At 37.9% G+C, this 18,704-nt stretch overlaps 2 protein-coding genes across 9 annotated transcripts; one reads left to right on the forward strand and one right to left on the reverse strand.

Annotated features, from left to right (window-relative positions):
* Positions 1–2,746: 2,746 nt before the first annotated feature.
* LOC103997404 (two-component response regulator-like APRR3) lies at positions 2,747–7,757 on the reverse strand. Of its 7 annotated transcripts, none has more exons than XR_010500894.1 (10): positions 7,037–7,757; positions 6,792–6,953; positions 6,204–6,334; positions 5,976–6,086; positions 5,710–5,842; positions 5,164–5,611; positions 3,611–4,322; positions 3,337–3,506; positions 3,128–3,221; positions 2,747–3,047 (listed from the first exon to the last, which is right to left on the reverse strand). XR_010500894.1 is itself a non-coding variant. In XM_065165838.1 (8 exons), exons 1-8 carry the CDS (start codon positions 7,302–7,304, stop codon positions 3,396–3,398), a joined length of 2,076 nt encoding a protein of 691 aa, XP_065021910.1. In that variant the 5' UTR covers positions 7,305–7,757; the 3' UTR covers positions 2,747–3,395. The 7 variants fall into 7 exon arrangements, 2 of the variants coding, with proteins under 2 accessions (XP_065021910.1, XP_009416880.2); XR_010500892.1 differs by having other exon boundaries at positions 2,747–2,887; positions 2,988–3,047; positions 3,128–3,506; XR_010500893.1 differs by having other exon boundaries at positions 2,747–3,221.
* A 4,786-nt stretch (positions 7,758–12,543) lies between these two features.
* On the forward strand, positions 12,544–17,829 carry LOC135649680 (NDR1/HIN1-like protein 10). Of its 2 annotated transcripts, XR_010501365.1 has the most exons (3): positions 12,544–13,545; positions 17,152–17,251; positions 17,386–17,829. XR_010501365.1 is itself a non-coding variant. In XM_065168315.1 (1 exon), the coding sequence occupies exon 1, from the start codon at positions 12,760–12,762 to the stop codon at positions 13,543–13,545; it is 786 nt and encodes a 261-aa protein (XP_065024387.1). In that variant the 5' UTR covers positions 12,544–12,759; the 3' UTR covers positions 13,546–13,739. The 2 variants fall into 2 exon arrangements, 1 of the variants encoding a protein (XP_065024387.1); XM_065168315.1 differs by lacking the exons at positions 17,152–17,251; positions 17,386–17,829 and having other exon boundaries at positions 12,544–13,739.
* Positions 17,830–18,704: the final 875 nt, after the last annotated feature.

Genomic DNA, 18,704 nt, shown 5'->3' on the forward strand with positions numbered 1-18,704 from the left:
TTTGTAGTGTGAATTATAAGGTACTCATGGAAGCCACCTCATTGTTACATTTCAGAATTGATTAGATTCAACATAATTTGTTTTCCAAAAGTTTTTGAGCATGAGAATCGAATGTTTATTATTTCTTAAAGATAGATAATTGACACTCAAACGGGTATGAAATTTGATGGGAGAATTGAGAGATTTAAATTTTGAAAACCATACCTATAGTGAGTGCTCTTTTAAAGAATATTATCTAAATCGATTAATAAGAAAATATCATACATATCACTAAGACATTAGACTTGTAATGGTTAATAAGTTTCATGAAGGTTCTCCCGTGTGCTCTTTAGACGGGAGGAGCACGAGGTACATATTGATCATGCATGCACCGTATTGATCGATGATGATTGGGATAGCATGACAAAGGATAAGAAATATTCAATTCTACCTATCACTAATTTTCAAGGAAAATAAGAACACTAATTCTATTTGCTCTAATCTTGGAGAGTCCGGGTTTGATGTTTTATTTTTTATTTTGTTTGATTCATAGATAATCATCTTTGTTAGCTTCTAATTTGATGAAGATAATCTATCAAATTAATAGTAGTCTCGAAACGAAATAGTCATTTAATATAGTATAAATGTATTCTAATGAGTCTATAAACGAAATAGCCAGTTAATGTTGTAGTCATATGAAAGAAAGATCGAACAATTTTTCATTATGTAGTTGATATTGGTCATTAATCATAGATGATGAAATTTATTTGTATCTCTTATCTAAGTTTTTTTCTAATAGAAAATATTTATATCTTCAATCTCATGTTCTTTGTCTAATTTTAGTTTGTTCAGGCAAAAGATTACCCTCTCATAAATTCTTTTAATTGTCATTGTCTATTAATCTATTTATCATGGGTATGAAAAGCATAGGGTAATTTTTTTTTAAAAAAAGTATATCTTTTTTTTTACCAATTTTTTTCATTTATTCTTATATAATATTCATTATTTTCAAAAAGATTAAATTACCCCTCGCTTTTGTCTCGTCAATCAATTGTCACCTCTGCATTACTGTCTTCTCCCCTACTATCTTCCTCCAACCTCAAAGACACCGGTGAGCAACATGACATTGCCTCGATGACTTTCGTAGTATATCGTACAAATCCTATGACTTTGTAACTCTCTTACTATGAACCTCACATTCATCCTCTACATTTCTTTCAACTTTTTAAACATGAGTGTATTACCCCACATGGTCGCACACTCGCCCACTGCTGCTATAAGGACCCATTGCCCTTCCCCTCCTTTCCTCATCGATTGCTAAGGCCACCTTGAAAGTATCGATAAGGATCGACTCGAGCATCAAGGAGGTCAGGGCCTCTTCCGAGTGAAATCTTACACATTGTAGAAGGTAAATAGTAACACAATCATAGTCATTGTGTTGTTAGTGTATTCGAGATTAAAAAAATAATAATAATAATAATAGAATATGAGTGATGATAAGGGGCAAAGGTGATGGTGACTAATGGGATGAAGCTCAAGGATAATATCATCTTTTATAAAATAAAAGATATTTTTTTAAAATAATAAATAAAAAAGATATATTAATCAAAAAAATAAAAATATTTTTTTTAAGAATACTCCTAGAAGCATATAAGGAGTTTAGTATTTATTTATCGAGTTAGGAATGAACCAAAAGTATTATTTTTATTATTATTAGCTTAATAAAAAAAATATTCCTTTTAATATCATGTTGGTATAGCATGTCCTGTCATCTTTAAAAGTCGATGTGACATATGTCCAATACGCATTGATGACAAAGTCAACTTTTAATTTGACTAAGGACATTGTTTTGTATAAATCTGACCAAAAACAGATATCATATACTGTATCCTAAATTGTTTTATTTCTAATGGAAAACAAAATATTTCTGTGTCCGATGTCAAACATACAATCAAATCAAAGCATTTAAAGACACATCGTCGACAAAGAAACAGCTCCAACCCTCTTAGATCCACAAGTGTATCCAATCTACATTAGCCCGTGGTTGTCATGATCGAGAAGTGCACGTTAAAGCGCTCACATAAAGGAAACAACAACAGATGGTGTCGAGTGGGCCTCAAAATGGTTCGGCTTTCCCCTTCACCGCGAGAAAAGGAAACGGGCGGGCGGGCGGACGCACGCAGCCGCTCACATCCAACTTCCCTACCCTCCTCTCTTTGTTTCATTGCCTTGCGGTCTCTTCGTTCGCCGAAGAGCACCAAAGTACAGACGACGGCTTGGAGCAGCCGACGCCATCGACCGATCACCACCACATGGAAAAAGTGGGTGGGTAACCACGGAGTAGTTTGCCGGTCACTTTCGCTGGGCTCTTTGTTTCTTTAGATTAGTAGCTCTTCCGAGACTTGGAAGATTCATCTCTCCAAGCTTGGATTGGTTGGCACATGTCTTCATCAAGATTGATTCAAATTAAATAGAGGTTCATCTTTTGTAGGATTGTAGGTGCCAAAATGCTAAACGAAAATGAAGTATATTATTAGATATCATAACTCTCTCCCCCCTATAATTTTTAGAGGCATTGAAATCAGAAAAGATAATGTATTATCACATTGGAGCAATAAAGATCTTTGAATACCGATGACATCCCACATGTTCTTGAAATAACAACAGTTTCTAGAGAGAGAAATATATGATGTTAGGCTAATCTATGTTTTATGGATTCAGGTGTCATTCGTATTGTAGTCAACCCAAGATTTGTGGCAGACAAATGTCAAAAAGAGTGTTTCTCATCTCTGATCACAAAAGTACAAATACACCTAAAAAGGGCAAGATATAAACAGGAATCTTCCGGATGGGAATTCAACAAGATATAATATCCAACGCTTAGGATCAGCAATGCCATTCGAGCTCACTGGATTTGGTCGTGGCAAGACGATGCATGAAAGAAGAGGATAAGTATCACACTGCAAATTGATGAGCACTTCAGAACCTAATATGAACATAAACATTACCTGCTGTTTTATTCTGTGGTGGTCAGCTTTGAACGAGTTAAATCATCAGTTCTGTATTTGCTGCAAGATGGTAATTCAAGAATGTCGGACCATCTGACCATAGTAAGTATTAATTTCCAGAGTGATCAGCAATTCCAGACCTTGTTGCAAGGAGGGTCTACAAACAGATGACAATTTCCAAGCAGTGTAGATGTGGGGCTATAACTGTGCTACTCCCATCTTTAGTATGAGAACCTGTGAAAATATTGTCTCACCTATCTCCTTCAGATTACAAGCTAACAACATGGACGAGAACCGTGCAGGGTAATTGAGGACATCGATAAAAGAGAACACCCGATGTCAAATTTACCTCGTAATTACTTGACAGGACATCAAGTTTCAAGGAAAATTTATCGTAAGTCACTCGAGTTAGTCTTCTGATTGTGTCACAGTTGCCGAATTAGTTGCTTTTTTACGCACAAATTGCCCTTTTATCCTCAGCCGCTGTTCTGCTAGCGTCTTCCTACTGTGGTATCTAACCTGCCAAAGCAAAGTGCATCAAGGAACATTAGTGCTATCCATCGTGAATTGTTCGATGAAGAAGTATATTCATGCACACGAATTAAAGTCAGTCATCCCAGTACCTTTTTCTCAAAGCATCTGTCTTTTCTTTTCAAGCGGAATTTTATTAATGCAGCCTCTCGACGAGCACGATCACAATCCAACCCTTCTCTGCCAGAGTTCTGGATGAATATGTCATTCCAATTTTCTAACGAATTGACTGCATTTGCAGCAGCTTCTGTAGTCTTGTCACAATCACTTTTTCCACAAACCTTGTAAATATCCTGGTTAGAGCTGGCAGTCTGATTGGATTTTTTCAAAGGAGTGCAAGAGGTTGCTCCTGGATCCTCTGAGGCAGACAAATTTTGTGGTTGAGAGGTTTCAGGGTAGAACATTGGTTGCAGGATGGTATGATATCCTGCACACATGCTTTGGTAAGGAATCTCTCCAACAGAAACTGGCACTGACAAAATGCCAGACTGGGGTTGCCAAAAAAAGGAATTAGCCCCATCAGAGGAATGACCAACCGAAGCATTCTCTCGCACAGGATGAGAAGGAAAAATGGTACCATCCTCCTTATTGATATCAGAAGAAACATCAAGATAAATGGCAGCTTCAATTGCTTTACCCCGATCAGATAGAACCATTTCTTTTGAATAAGAGGAATGACTTTTCTCATTAAAGGAGCTATTTGTACTGACATGCAGCTGAGGTTTATCGATGGATTCTTTGGTGTGAATGAATAAAGAAGAAACTGGCTTTTGAGAAGAATGATGCATCTTTTTGTCACCATACCTGCAAGATTCATCACTCTTGTTGAAAATGACATGACATTATATCAATTTAGAAGCAATTTTGACTGAAAATTTTTCTAGTATAAGTATCGAAAGATAATGGTTAATTACAATCTGTAAACTGCTTCAAACTATCAGCTATAGAGCTATTGAAATCTATTACAAATTTATTTGTAACATCAGGCTCTGCCTGCATCTATTACAAGTTTCTAATTCTATTCAACCTTAGTTCGTTTCTCTTCCCATTAAAATGAAATCACCAGCACCAGACAGAAAAAAAGGAAAATGAGTATATTCACATGGTCCTAGGTAATACAGGTAATGAAGTGTAAATTATAATTAGTATGGTTATTATAGGACTCACTTGTGCAAGTAGTTGAGTGAAGTTGTCCTTTGTTATTTTGGAAGATAGTAATATGGAAAGGTAATTTGATCATTTAAAAATTGGTATGAAGGAGTACATTTCAAAATTAACAGATTTTTCTTGGCTTTCCCATTTGAGATTAGCATAAAATCTTTCAAAAATTAGTGAGAATATCACAATGAGTCTTTTACAAATTATTGCATCGTGGAATCAAAATCTTTTTGAATAGGAAGCCTTTAACCTACACGCAAACTAGTTCGAAAGATTGGTGTCAGTTCATGAGCAATAAAAATGTCTCAAAATTGATGGAAACAATTAAGGTTTTGCCGAAAGCCAGAAATACTAAAACTCAGTTCACGAAGTTTATGCAAAAGACTCATAAAACAACAAAGGATGAGTAAGCAATAACATCAATAACATAGCAAGCCTTTTAGAAAATAGAAGCTACAGCAAAATGAATGTTTCATAAAAAGATTACCTTGAAAAAGCAGAGGCATTAGAATGGTTCAGGACATGCTTTTCCTTGAACTCCAGACTTACACAGCCATTAATTTGTGGTCTTCTCAAAGAAAGCTCATGTAGCTGGGAGGAACCAAATTCATATGTACTCTTTCCATGAGAAGATGTTGGGGTTTCACACAGGACATCATCCCTAAATGAAACCTTTCCCAAGGCTGCAGACATACATCTTCGGCTAGCTCTTGGTTCAATGAAGTTTATGACATTCTGCAAAATATCTGTTGTAGCATCAGGTTGACAGTATGGCTTTGGTTCAATGTCCTCACGGTTTTTGAGTCTCAGAAATGCCAGTTCTTCCTCCCTAGACATGGATGTATTATACAAAAAAATTTTATCCTCCTTATGCCCCAGCAATAAAGCCTCTTGAATTGACTGATTGACCTGGGCCTTCGGTTCAGAAGCTTCATCTGCAAAGGTAAAATTTATTCAGTATAAGAGCTTGATGATAAGGCTCCAAAATTTCTCATCCCATAAAAAAGAATTCATTGAAGGAACAGTTGACAACCTCTGGTTTCATGATCATCATAATTCTTTGATTGATTTGTGATAATTTCGGTGCCATTACCAGGATCCTCTGCTTTTGGCATGTTCTTCTGGACACTTTTGTTTTCCATCTCTGGCTTACTACCGGAAATCTGCTAAAATATCATGCAACCACTTGAGATACCACAGAAAAGCTAAATAATTGATCATGATTGCACAATGTTCTTAACAAGAAAAATAATCAAACAACCATGATAAATGAAGTGCACTTGTTGTAGGTTCCCTTACCTGAGCATCACCCCTATCACTGTTTTCCCCAGTCTTGGATCCATTCCCAGAATTCACACTCACATGATTGATAGCAGCAATGTTGTCCGAGGCAGCTGTGCTCCTACTTGACTGCATCAAGAGTTTAGTCGAGAAAATCATTGTCAGATGCTTCACAAATAATCTAACAATCAACTGACTGAGCGCGTGGCTAATTTGTCGCCATATTAACTAGCACTTTGAGCATACCCAACGCCTCCTCCAAACATGCTGCCATAAGTTCCGCAACTCATTCTTCCTTACTGGTTTCACAAGAAAATCTACAGCACCATTTAGCATGCACTTGTGCACAACACTGATAGAATCTCGGGAGGACATCACTGTAACAGAAAGCACCATCATAGACTTATCAAGATAGATAAACAAATATCTAACAGAGAGATAACTCGTCTCTAGGTTTCAAATTAACCATGCAATTTCAAATAAATGGTTTATTTATGTTAAAAGATCATAAAAACAAACAAAAAAAAAACTAGCAAACAAAGATCGATCAAACCAATCAATGGTGAGAATGATACTGACTCCAATGTCAAAATTGACAATTCAGGCAATTTTACAGCATGGGAAATCCTACATATATGAAATCATTATAGAGCAGGATACTCCAAATAAATTGCCGACATAGTAAAGAAGAAGATCATAGTGTCGGGGTGAACCCTAACACATAGCCTAAAGTTGCCATTTTGAGTGACCCATCTAAGGTGGAACCAAACAATCGGAAAGAAGGTCAGTTATAAGTGCGCTGGAGTAATCGTTGGGTTGGTTTCAGCGACTTACTGATCACAGGAATGTTTTTGCACTGCTCGGCAGCCATAATTTTGGAGAGCAACCCAATCCCGGAAAGCGAAGGTATGTCCACCTCCGTGAGCACGAGATCGAAGTTGTAGCGCTTCTCCTTCAAGACTTCCCACGCCTTGAGCCCGTCCGCGACCGCCACAACTTCGACCATACCAATTTAAAGAATCAAACGCTGGAAGCTCCCCAATCAGATTGGAGGGCAGAGGGGAAGTGGAGAGACATACCGTTGTAGCTGCATTTCCGGAGGAGCACCATGACGATGTGCCGGGTGGAGTCGTCGTGCTCAACGACGAGGATGCGGAGTGATCTCCGGGGGAGGAACCTCTCCCACCGAACCACCTGCAGTTCGGATCTCGGGCCGGCACCGACCGCAGCGCTCTCCCCTGTCCGCACCGCATCGTCAGCGTCGCGCGATCCTCCCCCGCTGTCCCTCGCATCCGCCGTAGCCGTTGGCGCCCCCTCGTCCCGATCACTCCTCACCCCCACCTCCATCGTGCAACAGAGAGAGAGGGAGAGGGAGAGGGAGAGAGAGAGGAGTGAGGGAGGAGGCAAAATGAGATTTTTGGTCGAGTGGGGATGAAACCGGTGGCCACGGCAACTCGAGCGGGGAGGAAGAAATATCCTATGATCGTGGCGGGTACGGATCCAGCAGGCCACGCACAACGCGCGACAGCAAGAACTCACCACTCATAATACGATACCATCCTGGGGTCCACAATATACGGCCAAAAGCACCAGCTATGATTGGGTGAAGGAGAGTGACATGTTTTTCATGCTACAGTGGATCGGTGGAAGAGGAAATGGAGAACACATCGGCGCTGGGAAGCGAATGGGGAAAGAGATCGGGAATTAAAAGCATCCGACGCGGCCGCACCGGTAGCCGCTCCTTCGCGAGGTGCGCTCACCGGCCACTCGTCCTCCCCACTTCCCACGGGAGAGAGATCTTTTCCCCGTCCCCGCCGCTCTCTCTCAGCTTGACTTTTTATGATGGCGGAAGTGCAGCCTATGGAAGCGATGGCCGAAGTTGGAATGAAATCCGAGTGTGTATCTCTCTCTCTCTCTCTCTCTCTCGCTTGTTTGAGAATCTCGAGTGTGTATTATGATTCTCGTTATTTAGTTTTATAAAAATCAATCAATACGATCCGACTTTTCTAATCGTGATATAATATTCTCTGAATTCAATACAGTACGATCACAAAAACTTTCGACGTCTCCTATTTTGGTTTTTCGTAAATAATGTTCTTATTTTTGTAATTCCGTAAAAATGTTTTCTCCATCTTCGTCATTTGATTTTTCTCATCAATGTCACAGTATTAACTGGAATTGCCTAAGACTTGAGGCACCCTTGTGGCTAAGACGCGAACTTAGTTTGCGTTACCTAAATCACGAGGCACCATTGCGGCAAAGACGCAAACTTAGCTTGCATTGCCTAAGTCACGCTTCGCCCTTGCGATATTGCTCTGCAAAGATCAGCCCACTTGCAACCTCTCGCAGGTCTCGAAGGACCTGTAAAAGAGAAAGTTAATTAGTTCGAAAGAACGAGCGACGGATAAGTCCCAACGTCTTGCGAAAAGGGGAAGCTTTACAAGTAATTCAGCAAGCACCTTGCGTGCACAAGAGAAAAGAGGGAGAGGGGGAAAATAAGGACTTTAGAGGGTTGAACGAACAGTTGCAAGTCCACAAACAGCTGCTCACCGGGTGCCAGGCACGACAATAAGTTCCCGTCAAGGTAACGTGCGAACTTGTGAAAGGTTATTCAACGCCCGACACTATACCGAAGCCCCATCCAGCCCTGTGCCACCCGAGGGGTTCAAAGGGGCTGAGATGGCTGACGTTTTGGTGAGCGGAGGCGTCTAGACTTGTCCGTTGCTCGTTCTTTCGAACTAATCAACTTTCTCTTTTATAGGTCCTTCGGGACTTGCGAGAGGTTGCAAGTGGGCTGATCTTTGCGGAGCAATATCGCAAGGGCGAAACACGACTTAGGCAACGCAAGCTAAGTTCGCGTCTTGGCCGCAAGGGTGTCTCACACCTTAGGCAATTCCAACTAAAACCGTGACATTGTGGTAGCAAAGCGATGTTATCTGTCTTCAACATAAATTGCGATCCGAAAATATAGTGACACCAAACTCGTAGGCAGTGGATCATCGCTGTCATCTCCTTTGTCGTTGCATCCTCCTCTTTTCTTCCCCCTCCTTCCTTGTTGTTTATTTACCCTTCTACATCATTTTCTCTCCGTCAACAACAATGACGATGGAGGTGATAGTAGGGAACGATAAAGGTATTTACAAGATTAAAAAATAAAGGATATCATTTGGAAAAAATAAAAATAGGAAATATCTATGTTTTGAGAGAAAACTGAAAAACAAGATTTTCTAGAGAAATCACCTTTAATTTAATATCTTAATTTCATAATTTATTCTTGTATTCCATCTCTAGATTCAGTGAATCAATTTCCATATGAATTAAAATAACAACGAAGATGATTGACGAACCCACGCATCCAATGACATACAATAGAGGAAAGAGAACCTTCGATAATAAGAAGATGAAAATAATATTTTAGAGCTTCTAATCCAAATTAAATTGGCCTAATCCTATTGAGTATATTTTTTTAGAAAAAAAACCTTCATGACGCTGAATTTTACTTTCACATTATCAAATGTGATTTTATTTCATAAACGATAAAAATATAAACACGATTATATTTCTCTCGCAAGTTATCCACACTAAACATGTGCGAGATATACAAGGAAAAATGTACTAGAAAAGTGGATGAAGCAAATGAAATCAATTCAATGAATGCGGTACAAATTGCTTTTGTCAGGACGAGACAAAATAATGGAACATGGATCGACACTCCAACAGCAGACCAAAAGAGTGTTCCATATGCATGCAGATAACAGAGATAAATTGTTGCCATGAAACATTCAAGGAAGAAGAGTCTTTGTTTGTCTTAGTTTGCTTGCTCGTGAGAAGATGATGTTGACCATCGTTTTTGTGAGTTGACCTTGTTTGAGATTAAACAAAAGAAAACGATAGAGGATATAAATTATACTTGCTAACGTATCTATACTCTTCAATGTGGGAATGGAACTCAGTGAATGTCTAATTGTCAGTCTAACGGGTTAATGGTCTATTAATTTTGTTTGGCCCATGCTTGAAATCCTTATCAAAACGGCATAGTAGGATGATAACTCTGAACAAATAGTTCTTTTCTATCTAAACCTTCACACTATGCTCGAATATTAAATTAGTTCTGATATCAAATATTACGATTGAGGTTTAATAGACTAATTGACATATCAACTTTATTTAGCTTAAATCATTAACTAAAATACTTAATCTAAAATTGCTAGTGGTATACTTATCATGCATTTGTAAGTCAATTTTAGTCTTTTCCATTTTTAATGTTAGGGTGTTACATTCATAAACTATTGAGTATCAGGTAAATAATAGATAAAAATTATATTTTAAATACATATTGATATAATTATTATTTTATAAAAATATATTTTCTCATTATGTAATAATTTTTTTCTAATATTTTATTTAAAAATTATATATATTTTTATTTAAATTAATAAATAAAGAAAACAAATATATATAATCTTATAAAAAATTGTATGGATTAAATATATAATAAATAATACATATAAATATATAAATAAATAAAATTTCATCTGATAAAAGATATAGGTAATCTTATAATTTTAGATAATATTATAGGGTCTCTTGAAAATTAAAAAAAATTATATTAACATCTCGCAAATGTTTAAAATGTGAATGCTACCTAAAGGTAACATTAACATCTGCATATTTGTAAAACAATATCTAGGCCAAATATAATTTAAGAAAAAATCAAACATATTGGATTCTTGGTGTATATCTCAAATGTGTTCTCAAATATACCCATATTCTATATTTACTTTTTATATTAAAGTAAAAAAAAAGAATATATTGTTCCTTTGTTTTTTTTTTTTAATAGAACATACAAAGTAGGATGAAACTTTACAAAAACGCAATAATTGGATGAAGTGACTACGGAACTTTTGTTGAATTAAAGAATTAATATTAAGAACTCAGTGGTTGTGGAGGGGAAAGAAGATTAATAACAAAGGAATAATTTATAGAATTAATTATAAAACGTTAGTTAGATCTAAAAATATTAGCAAAGAAAAAGGATGAACTAAGGGTGAGGAGATCTCTAATGGTCAGTTGCAATTTGATTAATTAAAATCGGTTCTTTTTTATGAATCCAAAGAGAGTGAAAGAAATAATGAGAAAGATTATGATGTATAAGGAACTTTATACTTGGGTTTGAGTTAATTTGCAATTAATCACGATAAATAACTTGACTATGCAAGGAGGGTTGAACCATATAAATTTTATCTTCATTATTTTTTTATTATCGATTTTTTCCATTACCTTCTCTCTCTCTCTCTCTCTCTCTTTCGTCAAAACAATAACCCTATGAGATGTGAAATGAAATTAATGATCAATTGGTTTATAGATTCACCATATTGTTTTTTTAACTTTATATATATAATTAAATGTCAGATATAGAATATTCTACGAGAAAAATGAATCTCCAAAGATTGAAGCTGAACTACGAGTCATAAAATTTTGAGATTCATCATTTCATTTTAACTTTATTAAGATAATATTATTTTAGGATAATTGTAGATTATTGTATGTACTCAGATCCTATTAGCATTTTAATTTTTATACTTAAAAATTTTATATTATGATCTTTATAGATTTAAAAATAAAATAAATAACATTATTTATCCAAACGTCGTGAGTTGCGTTGATGAAAAACATATCACATGTCACCATACGCTGAATCAATATGAATGTGATTAACAAAAAAATAATTTCAATGTCCATTTCATTTATAATAATTTTATAGGTAAAAAATATAATTTCAACATATCACGTCATGTAAAGAAAAGAAATATTAAAAGTATTTTTTTCATCACTTTCATATTTATTTTATGTCATGTATTTTATTTTTCATCAATACAACTAATAATATTAGGACAAATAATATTATTTATTATACTTTTAGAATTATAAGGATTTGTGTAATTTTTTTTAATACAAATACCGTAATCCCCTCCCCCCTCCCCTTTACCTTTTGATGTTCTAGAATCTAATTTATTCCTTTTGAATTAATTGCTTCTCCATGGAGAATTCTACATTGTACTTAACATAAATCTAAGATGACAACATCAAAGAGAAAAAAAAAGAAGGTAGTCTACCATCCATTTCCATTGTCATAAAGATATGATGAGTCTTTTTTCCTATGGTGGTTCACCTAATAAGAATCATAGCAATTATACCACTATCATTGTCTTTCACCAAGAAATTGCTATTATTTGGATTGTTACAATTGTTATCTTATGTTACACATATTTTACACTATGTCAAGTTTGCATTTTTCAATCAAGATTCTCATAAATCAAATATAAACACCAAATTTCATCACAATCAACCTCATAATGAATGCATTGCTTAGTTTTTTTTTATAAATAGGATGGGATAATCACAATAAAAATAATAGTTATAAAATTTTGACGTCATAAAAATATTATTTTTATCAAATAAATAGAAAAATATTTGAATAAATATATTTATATTATTATTAATAAATATCTCCGCTCCGGACGAGCCTACGCGAGCCATAATCGACACCTGTGAGTGAACCCTAAATAAAATAAGAAGAGCAAAATTGGCAAGTCCTTCTTCGACTAACGCGAAACGGCGCCGCGTTCTTTACTCTCCCCTTACGCGACGTGCCTTGGCCTACCGGCTTCAGCGATTCTTCTTCTCGCCGCCTCAACCAACCCGTCAGATCAGATAGCGCAACTGCCCAACGCCGTCCTTCCCCATCTCTCCGCTTTCCCTTTGCTCCACTCTCCTTCTTCGCCTTCCGGCCCTCGCGACCATGATTTCCACCGCTAGTGGACCCAAAACCGTCGTCACCGGCTACCCTGCTGCCACCGCCGGCTCATCCTACCCCTACCCGGCTCCGCCGCCAGCCTCCTACTACCCTAATGGCCATCCGCCCCCACCCCCGCCCCAGCCGCTGTACTACCCCGCGGCTTACCCCGCCGCCGCCCCTCCTCCCCGCTACAACACCGCTTTCCTCCGCCGCCTCCTCTCCATCGCTGTTGCCCTCTTCCTCCTCTTCGGCCTCATCACGCTCATCGTCTGGCTCGTCCTCCGCCCCCGCTTACCGGAGTTCACCGTCTCCTCTGCTACCGTCTCTGGTTTCAACCTTTCCACCTCGCAGCAGCTGCTGTCCGCCGACTTCGATCTCGATCTTACCGTCCGTAATCCCAACAGCAAGATGGGGATCTACTACGACCACGTCGCCGCTGCCGTCCTCTATGGTTCCGACCCCCTGTCCGAGACCTCGCTCGCGCCTTTCTATCAGGCGAAAGGGGCGACCACCGCTCTCCGCGCTCGGCTTGTGGCAGTCGGGATGTACGTCGATTCCAACGTGGTGAAGGGGATCAACTCGGACCGTGGCCGAGGCGATGGGGCTGTGCGCTTCCAGGCTAGGGTTTCGGCGTGGGTGAGGTTTAAGCCCGGGGCATGGAAGACGAGATGGCACACGATGAGGGTCTACTGCGATGATGTCCCGATTGGTTTGAGAAATGGGACAACTGCAGCGACCACGGGTTACCTGGTCGGCTCGACACCAAAGAAATGCGTGGTTAATCTCTGAGTAAGTTTGTGAATGGTTAGCTTCTTCTGATCATCTTTACTTTTCTGGGATAACGTCCGGTATTGCAAGAGCAACCTGCTGTGGTCTTGTAACAGATTGCCTGAGATTTATCTATTATAAATTTAAGGTATAACTACGAGAAATTCTACTGTAAATTATTAGTTGATGTTATGTAGTATAAGTTCTGTTGCTTACATGTGTGTATTCTCCGTTCTATCTTCTAATTATTGTATATTTCTTAGCACGCCCTAAATTTTGGATCATAGCATCCATAATGTGCAGCAGTTCCTAATGTCAATCGTCAATAAGTAGTTTTTTTTAATAGGTGACACAAGTTCGATTATATGATTCTTTCCTGAATTGTGTTAATCATGTTTTTTTTAATAGGTGACACAAGTTCGATTATATGATTCTTTCCTGAATTGTGTTAATCATATTCACTTTTTCACCTTGAAGGTGGAGTTGTTTAGTGTGGCTCATTTATGGACTGCCAGGCTACAGTTTCTTTTCTCTTAAATGAAAAAATGTAATTTAATGGGTATCATATAGGAAAGGCAGCTAGTTTACGAAGGCCTAAGTGAGGGAAGCATATGCCAACCGAAATGAATGAGTTCTACCTTAGTGATACCTTTAAGAAGTTATATTGCTGACCTTAACACAAGGCAACCATGTCTTTCAAAACTGAACAAACTGCTTCAAGGGGTTAAGAAACCAAGAACTCATTGAGAAGTTGGAGCGAGGACATTAAAGAGGGGAAGCTATCAAGAATCGTTGCAGATCGATCCTAAGTTTCTTATAAAATTTCAGATCACTTTTCTTTGGTTTTTTCAAGGATCGAAGATGGGGAAATAGTAGTAGGTGTGAAATTATTGAAGACGGGAAGATTTTAACACAAATGGCACATGGAGGCTTTAATTCTCACAAAGAAATTCCAGATCAGTTCTCTTTGTTTTGTCTTTCGTATGTGTGTTTATATCAGAAGAAAATTTCCTAGAGAAGTACTGACCTTTCTAGGATGTAAGAATTCTTTGTTACAGACTTATAGTATTTAGCAATTTGAGTCCAATTAGGACTTGCGATTAGCCAACAAGGGAAGATATATGTATTTTTTCAAGAGAGAAAGACAAAAAATAAAATAAAATAAAGGAATTCATGTGAGAGAAAAATGGACATTGATTGGAAGAACAGAAACAATAGGTGCCCACTTATTTGGATGGAACAAAGATCAACTTAAAGAAAAAAATGTAGAGATTTTCCAGACCCTGATTAATCCTCACCATTATCTTAATTTCTTACTTGATGCTCCAATAAGACCTAAAAGATGAAAGAAATTAAATAATAAACCTAAAAAAGGTCAAACTAAGATCCTATGATGTTTGACATGCCTATGTCGACCAAAATGAATGTGCACTACTTCAGTTTGCCCAGGGTGGGGAAAATCTCGGCCCTATTAAAATGACCCCAATGTGGCCTTGGAAAAGTCATCCTTTGATCCAGGAACTGTCGAAAAGTAGCACACTTGCATGAACAGGAGCTTTTGGTTACGAGTATAAGTTACGAGTATGAAAATAATATGGCTCATAGTTTCAGTTTTAATTGTCAAAGCTTGGTTTAGAATCATTCTTTAGAGGATATTGTGGATCTTTGCATTTCTAAGTTGCAAGCATTTTGTTTAGTTTCTTTAAAAAATCCTTTCCCTTTTATCCCCATCCCTCCCCCCCCCCCCCCCCCTTTTTTTTTTCTTGTTAGTTGTCGCACTTCAATTTTTTACTTACAATTTTTTTTTTCTGTTGATACTGAATGCAATCAGTTCAAAACTGATATCAATGACTTTTGGCCTTATATTAATCTATAGGTACCGAGGTTTGATTATATTCTATATTATTATGAATATGCCTTGGATGTTTCTTTCAGTTCACTTTTGTTTACCAGCTGCTGCATGTTACAGTCTTCGTTTGGGTTCTCTAGGTCTGTTGACTTCCTCAGGATCTTGTATAATAAAAAATTAATGTTGACCAAATCTTTAGCTTTGACCAAGTTTGTGACAGTTGCTGGGATGCCAACCTACTTGTGGCAGGATCTTGTGAGAGTGCATGAGTCTTGATGATATTGACTGGCCCAATAAGTGCTGAGGACTTTATCCCCTTTTTCTACCCTTGATCTTGTTATCATGCTTCTTGTTAGCTTTGAAGAAACTTTTTGAAAAGGACCTGTTTGCGTTAATTGGATATGTCTGAAGACGATGGGTGGATATATTTGACAAGTAATTTGACTTCTTGAGTAGGTTTTGAGACCGGACAGCTGAAATTAGTCTCCACTTGGTTGCAACAGATGCAGGAAATTGGTTAAACTAAGTTTTTTTTAATGTATTTGAAATGGATATACTGATAGGGAGAAGCAAGGATAAGTATTTTTCTGTAGATTCGTACTAATAAGTGCAAGCATCAGGTGAATCACCTTGCTTTCAAATGATAGCAACTGCATCTGGTTTTCTCATGAATGCATTTGGAAACCATGTGCTGTTGTCAAAAGTCTTTTAGTGCCAGAAACAAACAAATACATATATTTTTCATTTTACTTGAGTAGGGTGCATGAACTTTTCTTGACGTTTTACATCTGAAGATTTCTAGGGTCTAGAGATCTTTTTGCAGCTACTCTGTTGAACATTTTTCGGGGAATTGGTTGTTAGATTAATTATGGTTTTTGAACATTGAGATTTTGGAAGAACGGCCAGGCAAATTGTATGATAGGCTGAGTAGTTTCCTAATCCATTAATATTTCTATAGGCTGGTACCTCCCAGTTTGATGTGTGGTGTGTACGCAGGGGATGGGGTTTTTTTGCCTGATAAGCCACACTGACATCTTGAAGCCGTGGCATTTTGGGTTTTGCTGTCAAGGCTATTCCTACTATGGAATTGTTCCGAGGTTTTATAGTGAATTCTTTTATCTTCTTTTTTTTTTTCTTCAGTATTAGGTTCTCCCTGCAATATTGCTTTGTTTACTGGCCCTAACGATTTATGAACGACTGAATCCTTGGCTGACTTATTAGAGGTTATAGCTTTTGATATCTTTCTATTCTTTCGATATTAGCTTCTCTATCTACATAGGTTTACCTGCAGATGAGACGATGCTTGGGAATAATGATTCCAAGGTCGAGATGCTGAGATGCTTCCTAACTATTATTTGTTTCCGTGGATGAGGATGAGAGTGTGCCGTTGTTGGACAACTATTGTATCATCCTGTTGCTAGTCTCTGTGCTCTCTGCTGCTGACTCTGCATGTGCTATCATTGGGACATGTCGTGTGTTGTGATGTTTGGTGTCATGTACCACCAACTTGACACCAAGCACCAGAGATGAGACCTTTGGCCAGAGCCTAGAGGTTTGGCCATGGGGATCATCATCATCTCATGTGCTATTGTATGCTAGTGCATCATGATTGATAAGATAAAGGGGAGGCTTCTCCGTGACCGACCTCTAGCTCGGAAACATCAGCTAATTTGTCTAATATCTGTACCCTTTCGTTTGTGATTCCTATCTTGTCACTCTTTTGATGCCCTTAGGCAAACTTCTGAATGTGCATTGTCTTGGCTTTCGTCTTCGTGCAGAAATTTAGAGAATGTTCACATCAATTTTTTTGTCGCCTTTGCTGTGCAACAGAAGCTGGGTGTGAAATGGTTGGTGCAGAGTAACATACGAGGACACCAGGTACTGCAATATCTACTCTGTTGAAATTTATCTTTTAGCTGCACAATAAGACATGGGAAAAACTATTTCGTTTTGCATTTGTTTTTTTTTTCTCTATTTTTTCCTTTATTCCTTTTTTTTTCCTTCCCTGATAGTTGTGTCAGTCTTCCTATTCGAAAGCAAGGTCAAGGTATACACGAGATTAGTTGACGTGAGTGGTGTGAAGTCTCCTGGAGTTGGAAGCATGCGGCTCACCTAACATGTGGTGGTGTCTCATGATGACCGATTTGCCTTGCCTGCCCACAGATTTCTTTAGCAAACTACCAAAGGATTCACTAACGTGTTAGGGACGCGACGCGATGCGGATGGGATCGTGTTTGTCATAGCGTCAATGCTATTTTCCCGGGGCACTGTTCCTACTTCCTCTTTTTCTTTCAGATATGGCGTACGGTATTCAAATCATATAGACACATGGTCAATTGTGTTTTCCCTGGAGATTACGTCTGCGTTACGTTCAGTCACCCATGTTCAATATATTGATGCCATGTCATGATGGGAGGTAACATTGGTTTTCGTATGGAGTCCGATTGTTCCTAATCCCTGTCCTGGGTGGCTTGGCATGTTTCATGGATGCCTGTTATAATTTGTATAAGAGTTCAATTGAAGTTTGTTCCATCAATTGAAGCCAATATTTAATAAACTGACTAGTCTATTTGATCAATCTGCAGGATTATCCAGCATCAGTTTTCTCTATTAGAGTAGTTCCAAATTATTATTATAGTTTGGGATTTGGATTCCATTGCGGTGGAAATTAGGTTGGTCATCCCTAATTGGGGGTGGCCACCTCTTGTATGTGAAACTAGTAAGCTTCAGAGTTCTGTAGGTAGGTGGTTGGCCCCCACATTGTCTACATTGGATCCTGTAGATGATGGGAGATGGATAGAACTGCTTGCGAAGTTAAGGTGACCCAACCTCTATTCATTCTCTTACATAAAGAAGAAAAAAAGAAAGATATATAGAGACTCGGTTCCAACAAGGGAAGCAAGCCTGAAAGAATGTTATTTGTACTATATAATCAATGACACCGAGACAGGAATTAGCATACCCAGCGGTTACTACTATACCAACCGCTATTGTTTTTGATGGCTTTAGAGCATGACCATGAACCATTACTCCAATTATGGAGCCAATGCTGGCATCATCATGTCCAACATTTCAACCACCATTTTGAACAAAAGATCAGCAATAATGTGACCTTCTAGGCCTTTTACCAGTAAGTTCTTTATGAGATGGATATTACAATCCTTAGTGGTGGTCACACTAGTCATTATTACTTCTGAAAATCTTGTGCATTATCATGAACCTTTAATTATTGAGCCAAAGTTAGCACTATCTCTGAATCAGATCCATTATGACTCCACCTTAACTTGAAAAGGTTTGAGAGGCTTCGCTAGGTAGAGATATAGCTCGTCTA

This window comes from Musa acuminata, chromosome BXJ3-9 (assembly GCF_036884655.1).
Source record: "Musa acuminata AAA Group cultivar baxijiao chromosome BXJ3-9, Cavendish_Baxijiao_AAA, whole genome shotgun sequence".
Lineage (NCBI taxonomy): Eukaryota > Viridiplantae > Streptophyta > Magnoliopsida > Zingiberales > Musaceae > Musa > Musa acuminata.

Bases quoted from the DNA above. Each gene is read 5' to 3' on its own strand.
- LOC103997404 (XM_065165838.1), bottom strand. From the start codon at position 7,304: ATGGAGGTGGGGGTGAGGAGTGATCGGGACGAGGGGGCGCCAACGGCT. The intron at 6,954-7,036 runs GTATGTCTCTCC...GTATGGTCGAAG, and splicing joins CCGGAAATGCAGCTACAACG to TTGTGGCGGTCGCGGACGGG. The intron at 5,612-5,709 runs GTTGTCAACTGT...TTACCTTTGCAG, and splicing joins TGATGATCATGAAACCAGAG to ATGAAGCTTCTGAACCGAAG.
- LOC135649680 (XM_065168315.1), top strand. From the start codon at position 12,760: ATGATTTCCACCGCTAGTGGACCCAAAACCGTCGTCACCGGCTACCCT.